Source organism: Chelonia mydas, chromosome 10 (assembly GCF_015237465.2).
Source record: "Chelonia mydas isolate rCheMyd1 chromosome 10, rCheMyd1.pri.v2, whole genome shotgun sequence".
Classification (NCBI taxonomy): Eukaryota; Metazoa; Chordata; order Testudines; family Cheloniidae; genus Chelonia; species Chelonia mydas.
This window is the reverse complement of record NC_051250.2, coordinates 7818518-7835046: the sequence shown is the minus strand read 5'-3', so window position 1 is coordinate 7835046 and position 16529 is coordinate 7818518. Positions and strand designations below refer to the sequence as shown.

The 16529-nt window shown below is 47.1% G+C and overlaps 1 protein-coding gene across 7 annotated transcripts in view; it reads right to left on the bottom strand.

Annotated features, from left to right (window-relative positions):
* Positions 1–72: 72 nt before the first annotated feature.
* Positions 73–16529, bottom strand: part of PEMT (phosphatidylethanolamine N-methyltransferase) — a 92949-nt gene continuing 76492 nt past the window's right edge. For all 7 annotated transcript variants that reach the window (XM_037910510.2, XM_037910514.2, XM_043523637.1 and 4 more), the window contains 2 exons: positions 5783–5857; positions 73–4038 (listed from right to left, as the gene is read on the bottom strand). In XM_037910510.2, the coding sequence (XP_037766438.1) occupies positions 3984–4038; positions 5783–5857 (130 nt within the window). In that variant the 3' untranslated portion in view covers positions 73–3983. The remainder of the gene's footprint in view (positions 4039–5782; positions 5858–16529) is intronic.

Sequence of the window (16529 nt, the reverse complement as noted above, 5' to 3'; positions counted from 1 at the left end):
CCCCTCCCCCCCGACTTAATGGTTCTGAAACAGAAAAGCAGTATCTGCAGGACAGATTGGATGCAAACGACGTTTTGATTCAAAAACGGATTTAATTCTCTTTTGGTACTATCAGGGCAGTGACTTATAAAGGGAATGGAGCAAATCACAACCATGCGAAAGCTACAGCACGTTCCACTGGTTTACAGGGGTGAACTCAAGAGGAGGAAACAGGACCACCAGTAGGCGACACATTGTCTGGCACAGTTTGGGGGTTTCATTTTATTTGCAGAAAAAACAGCATTTGTGCCATGGCAATTTCCCCCCTCCTTCCTGGCACCCGCGCAAAGGTTCCTGGAGGCTGGAGCAAGTTCAGAAAGGAAAAGCGAAGAGAGGTGAGGCGTTTCAGAGACTTGAAGTGAAATGTGCAGAGGAAATAAATCAGGTGAATGTTAGACTGTTTGGATGCAACTGAGAGAAGAAATCCAGGAGGAACCCAGGGTGGCAGCAGACTCACGATGACAGACAATACAGGGAGTAAGAGGATGACTGTAATTTACTAAGGATATTATCATGCTCAGTTATACCAAGTGTTGAAGTTCTTTCCAGCCAACGATCTCAGTGCTTTACAAACATTACTTAACACTCACAACAATGCTGGGCAGTGGGTTTATTATTACTTCTACTGCACAAATGGGGGTGCGAAGGTATGGAGAGATTAAGTGACTTTCCTGAGATCATGGAGTAGGTCAGTGGTGTCCTAGGAACCCAGAAGCCCTAACTCCCAATCTCTAGTTTTAACCCCAATTCCCCTCAATAACAACGCAAGCTCCCCTTCGCGCTGCGTTCGATTCTCTCACTATAACTGACTCTTCACATGGCTTTCTTCTCAAAGTGCCTCTAACCATCACAGGAGCCCATAAACATCATTCACTCAGGCTGGGAGCTTTAACCCTTCGCCATTCCCATTCAGAATGAATTTGAACCCTAGTATCTTTTGAATAACTAGACACCAGGGATAAGATTTCAATCCCTGGTGTGCAGAGGGGATGGCTGAATGGCTCAGTGCTAATGAAAACAACAGGGAAGAAGAAAGATAACCTAAAAAACCCCCAGCGGGACAGAGATGAAAAGATCATTAGCATCGGCAGTGTGCAGTGGGAAAGGCAGTCAGGAATGCAGCCTCTCTGCAGAAAGGACTGGAGGAAAAGTGGAACATTCCTCTTGGGGCGCCATGCTTCGGCAACACTGTCTGAGGTCATTTGCTTCATCCAGGGTACAACATTTTGTAGCAGAGAAAGAGAATGTGTGTGTGTGTGTGTGTTTGTGGGAGTGTGAGTGAGTGAGAGAGAGAGAGATGAGGGGGTCTGATGAGCTTTCACTCTGCACAGTGAACCCTGCCTGCCCTTTGATCAAGCACCAAACAAGTAGACACTGTCCCTACACTGCCATCAATCATTCCCGTCAATAAAGATGTAGCAAGTCGATGAGTGGAACAAAAAGACAGGGCATGAGACAACCAAAAGGCAGCTCAACAGAGACTACAATGAATCAGGGCTCTATTCTCTGCATGAACCCTTTTCCAGATTGACACAGTGCCCTTCCATGACACCTTCCAGCCCAACATCTCACACGCTTTCCGAACATTAATTTAAATTAAGCCTCACAAAAGCCCTGTGAGGGAAGGGTCAGCGTTACCGACGGGAGGCACAGGCCACGATTGGTCGGGGGGCTGAGCACCTGCAGCTCCCCTAGATTGCAACTGGAGTTACCGGGGCTCAACAGTTCTAACTGAGCCCTAAGGCCCAGATCTTCAAAGGTATTTAGATGCCTAACTTCCACTGAGCGAGTGGCAGAGTTCAGGCACTCAGGAGCCCCGATTGCCAGCCCCTTGCACTACTCCCCCGCCAACACTGCCATCTTCCCTTTTCGGAGGTGCCTGCATTATTTCCCCCTGGTGAAATACGCTCATCGCACGGTGCTCTCTCTCTCACCCTTCTCCCCTGGGATGTGTCACATGATCCCAGTGCTTTGCAGACCCCTCCCCTTCCTCCTCCGTTGTTGGGCGAGTTTGTTCAAACACAGCAGAGCGCCACCTTCTGTGGGACACCAGCTGATCCGTGAGGGTGGAACTTCTGCCCCAACTGACTGGCGGAGTCACGATGTGTTTCACGCTCCTTCACAATAGAGGCTATTTGCAAAGTCACCACAGGATTTAGAGAAACGGGGATGCCTGCCAAATTCAGAGGTGTCGACTTTTCAAGCAATGCAATTACAGCTCATGCCTAGATTAAATGCACCGTATTAAAAGTGCACAGTGTCAGCTGAATACTTCGGACATCAATACTGTACAGCCTTTTGAAAGTCACTCTACTTAACAGTCTCATTCCAGGGACATCTGCATGAAAGATTAGCTGGAATAGGCGACTGCTGTCCTGAGAAACTATTTACAAATGTCCCCCCAAGGCCCTGTTTACTATTTCATGGGCCCTTTAGTTAGAAAATACAGCTGGCTTGTGTTTTGCTGGGAGTTTTTTGTTTTGTTTTGCTGGTCTCTAAAATCTGGTTTTGCTACCTCCCAAGATGCGGGGGAGAAAGGTTGAAAGCTGCTGCATGATAGTCCTCCAAGATAATCTCTTTCTTCTTGGCTACTTTCTTTGTGTATCTGCTGCAGATTTTGTGAGCCAGGACAAAAGGAGGAGACATAAGGGGCAGACTGAGCTACACTGTGGGTCCCCATGAGTGCTTTTAGCTCTCTTATTCTGGCTGTTTCTCTGATTGTTACAACTGTCGTGGTATAATTCATTGGAAGGACGGGGTTTGTTTGGCTAATTAGCAAGATACATTTCAAAGGGAAAACAGGCAAATCACACACCCAGAGGACCAGCAAACCAAGCTGTGTGTGGAGCAACCCGAGAAACTTGTCTCACAAAGGAGAAAGAGAGAAAAATAAAAAAGACTGTTACATCACCACCATCTGAGCACCTCTCAGATCCACACCAAGATCCTGGGATTCTCCAACTTCCGGTGTTTGCAAGTGAAAAAGGGACAATTCTTTGGAGAACCGTTTTTCGCATGGCTCCCTTTGGCTGCGATGAGGCATGCTTTGGGGGACCAGCGGCAGGTCTAATCTGATACGCATTGATGCTAGAGAGTAGGCTGGAAGCTTAAGCGAACTTTGGCCAAGACTAGCAAAAATGACTAGTGATTTTGAGTGCCCAACTTGAGGCATGTTGAGGGGGCCAGATGGCCACTCAGCACTTCCTGACCAGCAGGCCCTTTAAGATGTCTCACTCTGGGCATCCAAAAATGGTGGCCTCCAAAATCACTAGTCACTTTTGAAAATCTCGAGCAAATTTTGGTGAATTTAAGACTAGCAAAAGGTGCAATGGCAGTAACTGCACATGCAGACCAGCCAGGTACTTGCACAAGCCTTTTGGAACAGGCCGTTACACATGCAAGTCTAAAAATCAGGCTGCTTGGGCTAAATTTTCGTAACACAAGCATGTGCAAATGTGTGTCTGGAATGACCTGATCTCCACTTGCAAAGGAGCAGTCAGGCATGGCTTTACCTGTTACATTTGAAGCTCGGCCTCATGCAGTAGCTGGGTTTTTCTTGCGGATTTATAGAGGTTAAACGTTTAACTTCAAGGTTCCCTGCCGGTTTTGCCTTTCTTTCACGTTCAAGCCTATAATCAAAACACTTTAGCCTTGGCTGTTTTGGAACCAACTAGGAAGTGGGAACAAAACTCATTGTGAAGAAACCCTCCTAGCTGGATTTTGTGGGGGTTTGAAGTTGAAAATCTCTTGAGAACTAGAGTGAGGGATTAGAAAGAGTCAGCGAATGCAAAGCTTGGGGAAGGGCATAATTAGACAGCAGGCTGAGTTCTCTTTTCCCGTCAAATTATCTTGCACAGGTGAATGGCCCAGCAGACCGACTCCCTTCATTGAAATCTCCCAGCTCCTGTTCTCTCCTCAGTTCTCTGCAAACACACCTGCTGCTGCTATTTGTTCTTTGCCGCCTTCTGTTTCTGCTGATAGATTTCTTCTGTGAAGGGTCTGTTGGGGGTGGGGAAAGGTAGAAAAAAAATGAAAGACAACTGTGTGCCATTAAACTGATACCACGATCTCTGCTCCTGTCCCCTCCTAACACCTAGAGATCAGGGAGATTCTGCTTTGGAGCAAGAAACAATACAGCAGTCCTGGTAATTCCCATTCCTGTCGGCTGGAAGGCAGCACAGTGTGCGGCTCTCTCTAATGCACTGGCTTTGTAGGTATATGTACTATTAACCCTTAGGGGCCGGGCCTACAGAGAGAGTATGGGACCTGTTACTAGCATCAGCTAACAAAGTTCTCCTTTAGCCTTTGTTTTAGGAGCAAGGTTCCAGCCCCTTCTCCCCACGTGTGAGTGTGTGATTCATCTAGTGATGGTGACTGTTGCCTGCAGCGTGCAAGTCTGTGACAAAACAAAGCCCAGGGTGTGAATGTAGCTTTACGCCCCCGGCACCCCCCGCCGGTGCTTTGCAAAGGTGCCCCTCGCTGCCTTAGGGGAGGCTGCCAGCTCCCTCTGCAGCAGGCTCAATAACGTCCCGCTACAGCTACCGCTGATGTGTGCAAAGGGGGAATGGACAATGACAGCTAGAGACGAGACTTGGAGGTCTTCAAAATCCATCCAGCTTTAATGACAGCTCCTAGGACCACCCACCCTGGGAAATACCCAGAATCCCTGACTGCGGGGAGGCAAGAGGCTCACCCCGTAGGGAGACAAATGAGACTGGTTCCAAGTGCAGAGCCTGGGCTAAGTTCTCAGGGGCACTGCATTGCACTGCAGGCATATTCCTGCCCTAAAGCCTGCTGTCCAGTCCCAGAAGGATCACCCCAGGGGAATGGTGATCCTCTGGCAGCACAGAGTGGGCACAAGGGCTCCTGCGCAACCCTCTCCTGACTGCTAGCGTAGCTTGGGAAGCAGGGTGTGGCCAAAATACGATCATGGGCTATGCAAACCCTGGGCTTTTCAGCCTCTTTGGAACACTAGCTGCTGACATAAATGAGAGCAGTCCTCAAGGCTGCTCTAACCTGGTGCAGTCGGACTGGCTCTGCCCAGAGCGCAGCAGGATGAGGGCCACAGAGAGGTGAGCTCTAAGCCTCCTTTGTGTGCACGTGCTCTGGCTCAAGCTGTGGGAAGTATGGCCAAAGGAGGATCCAGCCCTTTAAATCTATCCTTGCTCCCCTTCAAGACAAACATGAAAGTAAAGAAAAATGAACCATCAGGTGAGAAACAAAACTTCAGGGCACTAAGCCCCTCACTTTTCAGGCTCTCTTTTATTCCTCAGAAGCAAACGCCCAACCTCCCACTTTCATCCTTTGCAGATCACCTTTAAGGGCATTTGAAATACGTGTCACTGTTAAAGTACAATTGATGCCTCTGGTGGATATTCCAGGCAGCCACATTCAGCATGTGCCTGGAGACTGCAGTGCAAAAGATCAGAAGAACCCATAAAAGGAATTACAGAATGCAAACTAGTGTTTGCAGTGCACCGTCAGGATACCCACTCTACGCCTGTGGACTTCTTTATTGTCGTTGCCATGTAAATTCAAGACAGAGACGGCCATTAAAAATACCTAGTCTCCTTTTTCCTTAGGAGCCGTCTTAAAACCTAAATCGGTCCATTACCAAGGGGATTGGGAAAAAAATAAACAAACATTCTTTTTCTCCATGATGGGCTAACTGGAATAACTGCTCCACTGGGACTCTGGCTTTGTCTCTAATTATTTTATCGTGTGCTCTTGAAAAGCTACTCACCCCTCATACAGCATTGCAATCATATAAGAAACCGCCACTACAGCTGTCAGTAAAAGGCCAGCTGGGCTCGCATGCCTGTTTTCAAAAGAGAGAAGAGAAAGATCAGGTAAGTCAATGGCCTTACGTACCATGGGTTAGTAAGTGAAATGGGATGATGTACTCCATGAGAGCATGCCTGTCTTACATAAACAAAGGGGAAGCGTTATTGTTTTGTATTGAACGCAAACTTCGACAGATTTCCGAGTAGCAGCCGTGTCAGTCTGTATCCGCAAAAAGAACAGGAGTCCTTGTGGCACCTCAGAGACTAACAAATTTATTAGAGCATAAGCTTTCGTGGGCTACAACCCACTTCATTGGATGCATCGGATGTCACTTGGCAAAGGTTATTTCCTGACCAGCTTCTTTCAGGTAAGCTAACTATGTCTGTGCTGACAGCGCTGCTACTTGGAAGATAAATCCTGAGATTATAAGGCCACGTAAGAGCTACATAAGACTGTGGCATGGAGCCCCGGCACCATAAAGGAAATGTCTGACGCACACAGACCCATGAGGGAAGAAGCTCCTGGGAGATGAAATACCGTTAGTACAATGACGGCCAGACCAACCTAAGGACATTTGCTCCCAAGGATGGTGACTTCTGCTTTGATGGGATTGAAATACCTAACTGAAATGGTTAGAACACAGGCTGATGGCACAAGTGTAACATAGGACACCCAGGGCCTTTCTAAACACTCCATTGTGTGGCTCTATTCAAGCAGTTACAATAAACAGTCATGAATTAGGAAGGTCCCTTTCAGTTACTTAGAGTGGGATTTTCCAAAGCACCTATGTGACTTAGGTGCTCAAGTCCCACTGAAAGGAACAAAGGCATTTGTGTTCCTAAACCACTTAGGCACATTTGAAATTCCCATCCCTAATCTCTCTGTGCCTCAGCCTTGCCCGTTTAGATTGTAAGCTCTTCAGGGCAGGGACCGTCTCTCATTATGTGTCCATACAACCCCAGCACAAAGGGGTTCTGATCTGAGTCTAGATGCTACAGCAAAACACTTAAATAATAATAAAAGCAGAACCTCGATTTTACGAACACCAGTCTTACAAATGACTAGTTGTCTGGGCCATTTTTCCTGAAAAAGAAAAAAGAAATCACATCACGAATGTGATGCTGATGAAGAACAAGTCAAAATCCTTTCACGTCCTGATGCCTTATTGGAAATCTCTTTGCAGTGGTATGAAGGACAAGAAGAAACTGATGCTATGCACCGTACATACTGTAATTCCATGGTGCAGTAATTCAAAAAACCCTCTCCACTGGGACTCAGATTGTCTTTAAGTATTTTATCCTCCGCTCTTGAAAAGTTGTTCACCACTCGTACAGCATTGCAATCACGCTACAGCTGGCAGCTGTAATTTTGAGATGTTACATGTTACAACCTTTTTGATTTGATGAGCGCCTCACTCCCCAGTGAGTCAAATAAGGGTTCTACGGTCATATCTTGTCTGAGTGGGGCGGGGGGGGGGGCAGAGGGGGAGAGCGTGTTTAAAGATGCCGTAGTTCTGAGGAATTTCAATCAGCCAGCTTGCCACAAAACCCCTGATGAAAGAAAGCCCAACGAGGTTAGATTCTAGCTGCTCCTATCTGCCCTAACAAAATAGATGATCATATTCTGCTGGGTTCCAACATTACTGTTTGGGATTCATCTCTTCTTTCATTACAATTGCTGCATCATGAAACTTCACGTCTCCTGGCAACTAGCAATCTTATTAGGATAACTGACAGAGGTGATCACAGGCCAGGGAGTTGTACACAGGCTATTTCAAAATCCATTTAAGTGGAGACAGATCAGTCAACCAACTTTGTTCCATTGCTCCTTCAGGTTAAAGTAGGCTTCACAAGGGGACCAGATGGCTTTGATAGATCCCCCTACTGCCACTTACTTCTTTCTTATGCCCATCAAAATGGATCATGTAGGTACTGTACAGCCAGATGAACCTCACCTCCAAATCCGCCCACCCAAAAGTTTCAACCTATTGAAAACTAACGAACCAAACAAGCAAAAATCCTATTGGTCCCCCATCAAATAAAGGCTGATGTGTATTACAGAAGAGACAGCAGTGAATCATGGGATTCTTTCTAGCAGCTAAATCACATGTGTCTGAGTAGAGATTAGAGGCACACTGCCACCACCCACATAAATTGCACGAGTATTCTTAAAGGATGTGAGACCTGATCTGAATAGATGGTGAGCTCTTTGGGCTTGGGAGCTTAGCTTCTAACTTGTCTGTAAAGCTCCTAGCTGTTTTTGGTACTACCGTAACGACGATGTAACGTTTCACATGCAATATTCTGCAGTTCCATCAGGGACCGGAAAGCTGTGACTAACTGCTGGGAAAGTCCAGTGGTGGGCATGAAAAAGGCCAGATCATCAGCTGGTGTACATCAGCATAGCATCACTGACCACTCTGGTGCTGTATAGACCCTGGGGATCTGCCCCAAAGCTCAACCTCAGTCTTCCAACAATGCTTCCCAAAGTAAATGGCTCATCTGTCTGGTTCTCCTCCAACACCGCTTGAATTTAAACACGGGTATTCAGAACTTTTTGTTTACCCTCAGTTTACCAGTGGGGAGCCTGTTCTTCTAGACAGCTCAGCTCCTGCCGGCATGCTGTGCATTCTACCGTTCAAGGGTGTTGTGAGCTTTGGTTTCTTGTAGTGAGGTACATTTAGTGAACGGGGACCATGAAATGATTGTGTTTGTGTTTAAATCCATTTAGAAATGTTTTAGTTAAAGGAGAATGGCTCATCCGTCTGGTTCTCTTCCAACACTGCTTGAATTTAAACACGGGTGTTCGGAACTTTTTGTTTACTCTCAGTTTACCAGTGGGGAGCCTGTTCTTCTAGACAGCTCAGCTCCTGCCGGCATGCTGCGGATTCTCCCGTTCAAGGGTGTTGTGAGCTTTGGTTTCTTATAGTGAGGTACATTTAGTGAACGGGGACCAAGAAATGATTGTGTTTGTGTTTAAATCCATTTAGAAATGTTTTAGTTAAAGGTGAACATGGCCAATTTCCCCCTTCCGGCTTGAGCTGAGCTTTGTCCTTCAGAAATGGGTCACCATGCAGAGATAAATGAATGAATGACGTTCATAGCAGCACCTGATAGTATCCAGTTATTGTAATATTAGATTGTAGAGATGCACATTCAATTCAAACAAGCAAAGCTGGGTACAGCAGACACCCAGCCCATGAAAGGAGGTGCGGGATTTTTTTTTTTTTTAAATATTGGGATCATAGACAGTGAGGCAAGAGAGTTGGAACTGAAGTATTCCAGTCACCTCCTGATCCAAAAAAGATTTCACTGCACGTAGTGAACGGCAGCAGTCCAATCTGTGACTGTTTACTTGAACCCAGGACTTAAATGAGACAACGGATGAAAGGCCAGGCCCTTTGAATCAATGGGAGTTTTGCTGCTGACTTCCAGGGTGGGCAGGATTTCACCCTATAGGTATGTCTACACTACAATCAAGGCGTGACTGCAGCATGTGTAGATATATCCAAGCTAACTGTGAGCGATCAAGCTTGAATAACCATCGATGGGAAGCCTTGGGAACACAGGTGCTACAATGGGCTAGCCACTCAAGTACAAACCCAGGGCCCTGGGGGGGCTTGTACAACCCGTGCTGCCACGTTTTCACTGCTATTGTCATTTGAGCGAGCTAGATTGAAACTAGCTTGGGGCTGCCTACATGTGCTGTGGTCATAGGCGCCGACTCCATGGGTGCTCCGGGGCTGGAGCACCCCGGGGAAAAATTGGTGGGTGCTCCCCAGTGCCTCCACCTTCTCCGCAAGGGCACCGCGTGCCTGCTTTTCCCCCCTCCCTCCCAATGCTTGCTGCCGCGAAACAGCGCAAGTGCTGGGCGGGAGGGGGCAGGAGGGGGAACGCGGCCTGCTCAGGAGAGGAGGCGGGGCCGGGGATTTGGGGAGGGGGTCCAATAGGGGCAGGGAGGGGAGTTGGGGCGGGGACTTTGGGGGAAGGGGTTGGCATGGGGGCGGGGCACGAGCACCCACTGGCGCCATGAGAAGTTAGCGCCTATAGATGCGGTCACAGTTCTGACTGCAGTGTCGACATGCCCTCAGTGTGGTAACACTCAACACTGTAGGCTGGCTGAGGTGTTCAAAATAGGGTGGCTAACGTTAGGCTCCCAAGTCCATATTTAGGCACCTAAATCAGTTAACAAGTGGCAGCTGCTAGGTGCGTGGCCCTATTAATGATCAAGCCACAGATTTAGTGCTGAAATAGGGATTTAGGGGGCTAACTTCTGGCCCCCCACTTTTGAAAAATCACAGCCTCGGTGTCAATCAGTTTGGGAGTAAGACAGCTGCTGCGTCCATCAAAACTATTCTTCATGGTTGTCAGAGCGAGGTCCCGTCTCTTCTCCGTCGGGAAAGACGCCACACTCGACTGCGTGTACGAGGCGCTATTTTTGTATCTGAGAACACGGCAGACGTCAGGGAGAAGAAGAATCAAAAGCAAGGTGGGGAAGAGCTCCCACCGCTTCTCCATCTCACGTTAGAGTCTGTCCAATGGCTGCCCGGGGCAGTCTATAAAACCAGAGTTATGAATAGTCAAACAGCCTCTGCACCCCACTTGCTGTTCAGGGCTGAAGAGATAAGGCACTACAAGTGTAATTTACTCATCTCCAGCCTTGAATATATTTTCCTCCTTGTTGACTGTGCAGACAAGTGGCAGTTGCTCCCTTCTTGTTAATTAAAGAAGAAAAAAAAAAAGGGGGTCACGAAAGCAATTTGCCTGGCAAGCGTTCGTGCATAGAATCTGCAGAACGACTGTTCTCAGAGAGACTGACAGGGACGGCGGGCAAACCAGGATCGCACAGGATGTCAGCGTGACAGCTGCCTTCTTGGCTAACAAACCAGGGACTGAACCGGGGACTTCCAGAGCTAAAAGCACGAGCTGCTGCAGCTAGAGTTTAAGAGGCCAGGCTTCACAGACTTGTATCCTCTGCAGATCGGGCACAACGGGGGGCCGGTAACACACACTCACCAATGGGCGAGGTGTGCACGCTTTCCGTGTCATGCCTAGAAACACGCCTGCCTTTCCAGAAAGGCCTGTCTTATGGAGGAGGTCAGACGTAGGCCATGTCTACACTGCTGAGTCCTGCTGGGTCGCTCAGGGGCATGAAGAGCTGTGAGCTCTGACCGATATCACTGTGCTGGCAGAAGTCCCATGGGCTGATGTAGTTATACTAGCAAACTTTGCCGGTGTAGCTTGTTTCGTTTGGAGGGGGTGGGGGCGGGACTGCCAGGATACCTGCATCCATCCTAGGAGTGCTTTGCCAGGCTAGTATGGTGGTACTCCTCTACTGGTCAAGTGTCCTAGTGTAGACAGGGCCCCCATGATCACAACGGTCCCTTCTGGCCTTAAAAATCTATGAAAATCACGAGTCTCGGGGCTCAAGTCTCAGCCCCAGCAAAGCCACAAGTTCATTTATTGAACTATGACTGAGACACATGCTGGACACCACCCCAAACACAGTATGGTATGAAGAGGGAAAGGAGAGCTTTTGGCATCTGAGAAGAGGAAGGTGGCTCCAGCCCCAGGGGCCATCTTGTAAGGCCCGGAGAAGAGATGAGATGAAGACAGCAGTTAGAGAGGTGATTGGGGAGAGTGAGGTTAGGAGGAAAGTTGGGGAGTGAAGTGCAGAAAGCAGACACACATCCAAAATACGGGGCTTCCCAAGACCTCGCTAACCGTCTATCTGGGCATTCATACCATGCCCATCACCATGGCATCTGACCGCCTGCCTGGAAGCACAGCTGCAGACTCAGCAGTCAGACAGATTCAGGACTGAATTTACAATAGTGGCCCGAAGTTCTAGTGGCGGGAAGGGTAGTTCTCCAGCAGGTTGGACAGACACCCCAATGCTGCATCCAGATTGGTCAGCTGCAGCCACAGGAGGCTCTGGGCTTGTCTACAGGAACATTTAGGTGGTGGTAAGCTGGGGCGTGAATTGACCCTGCTCTAGCCAGCCGTGCACTAACTGTCTGTGGGCATTCTGCTGACGCACATTAAGAGTTTGTTAATGTGCTTTGATCTAGTCCTGTTTCAAAGAAAACTAAATCAAAGCACATTAAACTCTTAACGCACTTTAGCAGGGTTCACGTGGATAGTTAGTGAGCAGCAGGCTAGTGTGGGGTAGATTCACACCCCATCTTGCCGCGACCTACTTGTTCCTGTAGACAAGCTCTCTGTCTCTAGCCCCATGCCCAGAATCACCTCCTCTCTAATAATGCGCTGGGGGAACGAAGAGGATCTTGCAATTCTGACTGCAAACCCTCCTAATGCACTGGGCTGTAACCAGGTCTAGCCCATTCTTGATTGCTAGAGCTACAGATTGATTTCCACAGATCAAGAGCTTTATATCATACTATAATATCATTACACTATCATACTTATATCATTACAATCCCCCCTCCTCATTAGGATTATGTGGCAGCTTCCCCACCCCTCAACCCCATATTAACACATGCTTGTTCAGGTCTCCTTATTGATTCATATCAGAGAGAACAAATTTACATGATCATTTGTTGACAGTGAGAACTCTAATTGTATCATTTGGCTGCAGTTCCAGCACTGATTTACAAGGCTTCTTACCATGTGTTAAAACATTTCCCTTTAAAGGATACACAAAACATTCCCTAAATAATTAACACTTCATTTAGGTGGCTGCTTGACTCAGGCATGGAAAAGCTACAATGTGGAAATTACACATTTCCTATTGAAAGCTTTAACAGATTTATGTGGTAACAGAAGGGTGAGAACCTATAAATATAGGTAGTATGTTTTGGCTTTAGCATGACCATGGCTTCTGTAATGTAGGGACTGTCACTTGAGTCCCTACGCTGGACTGTACCAACCTAATGTACTTAGAGTAGCAGCCATGTTAGTCTGTATTCGCAAAAAGAAAAGGAGTACTTGTGGCACCTTAGAGACTAACACATTTATTTGAGCATAAGCTTTCGTGAGCTACAGCTTGTGAGCTGTGTAGCTCATGAAAGCTTATGCTCAAATAAATGTGTTAGTCTCTAAGGTGCCACAAGTACTCCTTTTCTTTTTGCTAATGTACTTAGGATACTTTTCGAGCCACTGATTATCAGCAGTAACAAGACTTGTTGGTTTGAGCAACTTTAGAAAGAAAGCTAATTGACAATACTTAAAAGAAAAAATCAAATCAAGTCAGTCAGTCTCACCTCAGTCCCTGGAAAAATCATGGAGCAGGTCCTCAAGGAATCAATTCTGAAGCACTTAGAGGAGAGGAAAGTGATCAGGAACAGTCAGCATGGATTCATCAAGGGCAAGTCATGCCTGACTAATCTAATTGCCTTCTATGACGAGATAACTGGCTCTGTGGATGAGGGAAAAGCAGTGGACGTGTTGTTCCTTGACTTTAGCAAAGCTTTTGACACGGTCTCCCACAGTATTCTTGTGAGCAAGTTAAAGAAGTATGGGCTGGATGAATGGACTATAAGGTGGATAGAAAGTTGGCTAGATTGTCGGGCTCAACTGGTAGTGATCAATGGCTCCATGTCTAGTTGGCAGCCGGTATCAAGTGGAGTGCCCCAAGGGTTGGTCCTTGGGCCGGTTTTGTTCAATATCTTCATAAATGATCTGGAGGATGGTGTGGATTGCACCCTCAGCAAGTTTGCAGATGACACTAAACTGGGAGGAGAGGCAGATACGCTGGAGGGTAGGGACAGGATACAGAGGGACCTAGACAAATTAGAGGACTGGGCCAAAAGAAATCTGATGAGGTTCAACAAGGACAAGTGCAGAGTCCTGCACTTAGGACGGAAGAATCCCATGCACCGCTACAGACTAGGGACCGAATGGCTAGGCAGCAGTTCTGCAGAAAAGGACCTAGGGGTTACAGTGGACAAGAAGCTGGATACGAGTCAACAGTGTGCCCTTGTTGCCAAGAAGGCCAATGGCATTTTGGGATGTATAAGTAGGGGCATTGCCAGCAGATCGAGGGATGTGATCGTTCCCCTCTATTCGACATTGGTGAGGCCTCATCTGGAGTACTGTGTCCAGTTTTGGGCCCCACACTGCAAGAAGGATGTGGAAAAATTGGAAAGAGTCCAGCGGAGGGCAACAAAAATGATTAGGGGACTGGAACACATGACTTATGAGGAGAGGCTGAGGGAACTGGGATTGTTTAGTCTGCGGAAGAGAAGAATGAGGGGGGATTTGATAGCTGTTTTCAACTACCTGAAAGGGGGTTCCAAAGAGGATGGCTCTAGTCTGTTCTCAGTGGTAGCAGATGACAGAACAAGGAGTAATGGTCTCAAGTTGCAGTGGGGGAGGTTTAGGTTGGATATTAGGAAAAACTTTTTCGCTAGGAGGGTGGTGAAGCACTGGAATGGGTTACCTAGGGAGGTGGTGGAATCTCCTTCCTTAGAAGTTTTTAAGGTCAGGCTTGACAAAGCCCTGGCTGGGATGATTTAGCTGGGGATTGGTCCTGCTTTGAGCAGGGGGTGGGACTAGATGACCTCCTGAGGTCCCTTCCAACCCTGATATTCTATGATTCTAAGCAGACTCTGCTAATCAGTGTATTGTACAGCTGGGCAAAACTTTTCAGATTAAACCTTTTTCCCCCCAGAAAAATGCAGAGTCAGGTCAACTGAAAGATTTTGCAAATTTGTGTCAAATTGTTTCAATACAAAAAAAAACTAAAGAACCAAACAAGCAAAAATCCTCCAAAAATCTAAATGACTTTTCATTCTGACTTTTGGAAACCAAACGTTTCAATTTTTCACCTTTTTGTTTCAAAATTTCCTTTCGTTTTAGAAAAAAAGAAACTTGGTTGGACAAAATGATTTGTTTGACACACAATTTTTTTTTTCCAGTTTGCAGGGAAAAAATTATCTTTTTTTGTTTGGAGTACAACTCCCCCCCCCCGAAAGAACAAGTGCACCCAAAGAAAGGCTACAAAGACACCGACTGCCTTTCTTATGGGGAAGTGGCTGGCTGCCAACAGTTTTCTTTAAATGATTTTGCACACGGGGGAGAGCAACTGCTGCCTGGCCTCAAATTTCATGGCAATCTCACTGAGTCCCACTGACTCCTCCAGGCGTCTGAGTCAACGTTCCTGTGAAAATAGACTATTTCAGCCCTACTCCCGTCATGTGTACTTCAGGACGCAGGTAAAATCAGCCTCTACCTCTTGCATTGCAGGACTCTGCTACAGCAGCATTAGACAGCTAATCTTGTCTGGGTCCTTCCGCACATGCTGCCAGTGTCCATTATACAAGGCACTGGTTAGACCTCACCTGGAATACCGTGTGCAGTTCTGGTCTCCCATGTTTAAGAAGGATGAATTCAAACTGGAACAGGTACAGAGAAGGGCTACTAGGATGATCCAAGGAATGGAAAACCTGTCCTATGCAATCAAGGATCAAGGAATCAAGGAGCTTGGCTTGTTTAACCTAACTAAAAGAAGGTTGAGGGGAGATAGGATTGCTCTCTATAAATATATCAGAGGGATAAATACCGGAGAGGGAGAGGAATTATTTAAGCTCAGTACCGATGTGGACACAAGAACAAATGGATATAAACTGGTCATTGGGAAGTTTAGACTTCAAATTAGATGAAGGTTTCTAACCATCAGAGGAGTGAAGTTCTGGAACAGCCTTCCAAGGGAAGCAGTGGGGCAAAAGACCTATCTGGCTTTAAGATTAGACTCAATAAGTTTATGGAGGAGATAGCATGATGGGATAACATGATTTTCGCAATTAATTGATCTTTAAATATTCATGGTAAATAGGCCCAATGGCCTGTGATGGGATGTTGGATGGGGTGGGATCTGAGTTACTGCAGAAAATTCTTTCCTGGGTATCTGGCTGGTGAATCTTGCCCATATGGTCAGGGTTTAGCTGATCGCCATATTTGGGGTCAGGAAGGAATTTTCCTTCAGGGCAGATTGGAAGAGGCCCTGGAGGTTTTTCGCCTTCCTCTGTAGCATGGGGCACGGGTCACTTGCTGGAGAATTCTCTGCTCCTTGAAGTCTTTAAACCACGATTTGAGGACTTCAATAGCTCAGACATAGGTGAGAGGTTTTCGCAGGAGTGGGTAAGTGGGTGAGATTCTGTGGCCTGCGTTGTGCAGGAGGTTGGACTAGATGATCGTAATGGTCCCTTCTGACCTTAATATCTATGAATCTAAGTGTCCATAAACCTCCTAGCTGGGAGAAGAACCAGAGCCAATACCAGTGTTTTAATGTATTGCAGATAGCCTGGCTGGCAAGAGGATGTTCTTAGAAAAACATGGCCAGTATCTATCTTCATCCCAAGCCTCTGCCTGAGAGAGTGGGCACAAAATGCCAGCATCCACCTATCTAGGCAGGCCAGGCTGAGGAGTCGAAATAGAGCTGGTGGGAATTTTTCAACAAAACAGTTGGAAAAGGCCAGTTTGTCCAAACCAAAACTTTATGCAGGACTGTAGGAGTTTCTTGGGTCCAAGACAGTATTTCTGGTCAAAACCCCAGAACAGCCACTTGCCCAGAGTTAAGGCACTCCCCTGGTATGTAGGCGATTCAGGTTCAGGAGCAGGGAATTAATCCCCCAGTCTCCGATCACCCAGGTGAGTGCCCGGAGCAATGGGCTGTTCTGCGGTCTCTCTCTCTCTCTCTCTCTCCATGGAAAATATCAGGAGGTCTCAGTTTTGTCCCAGTGTGGA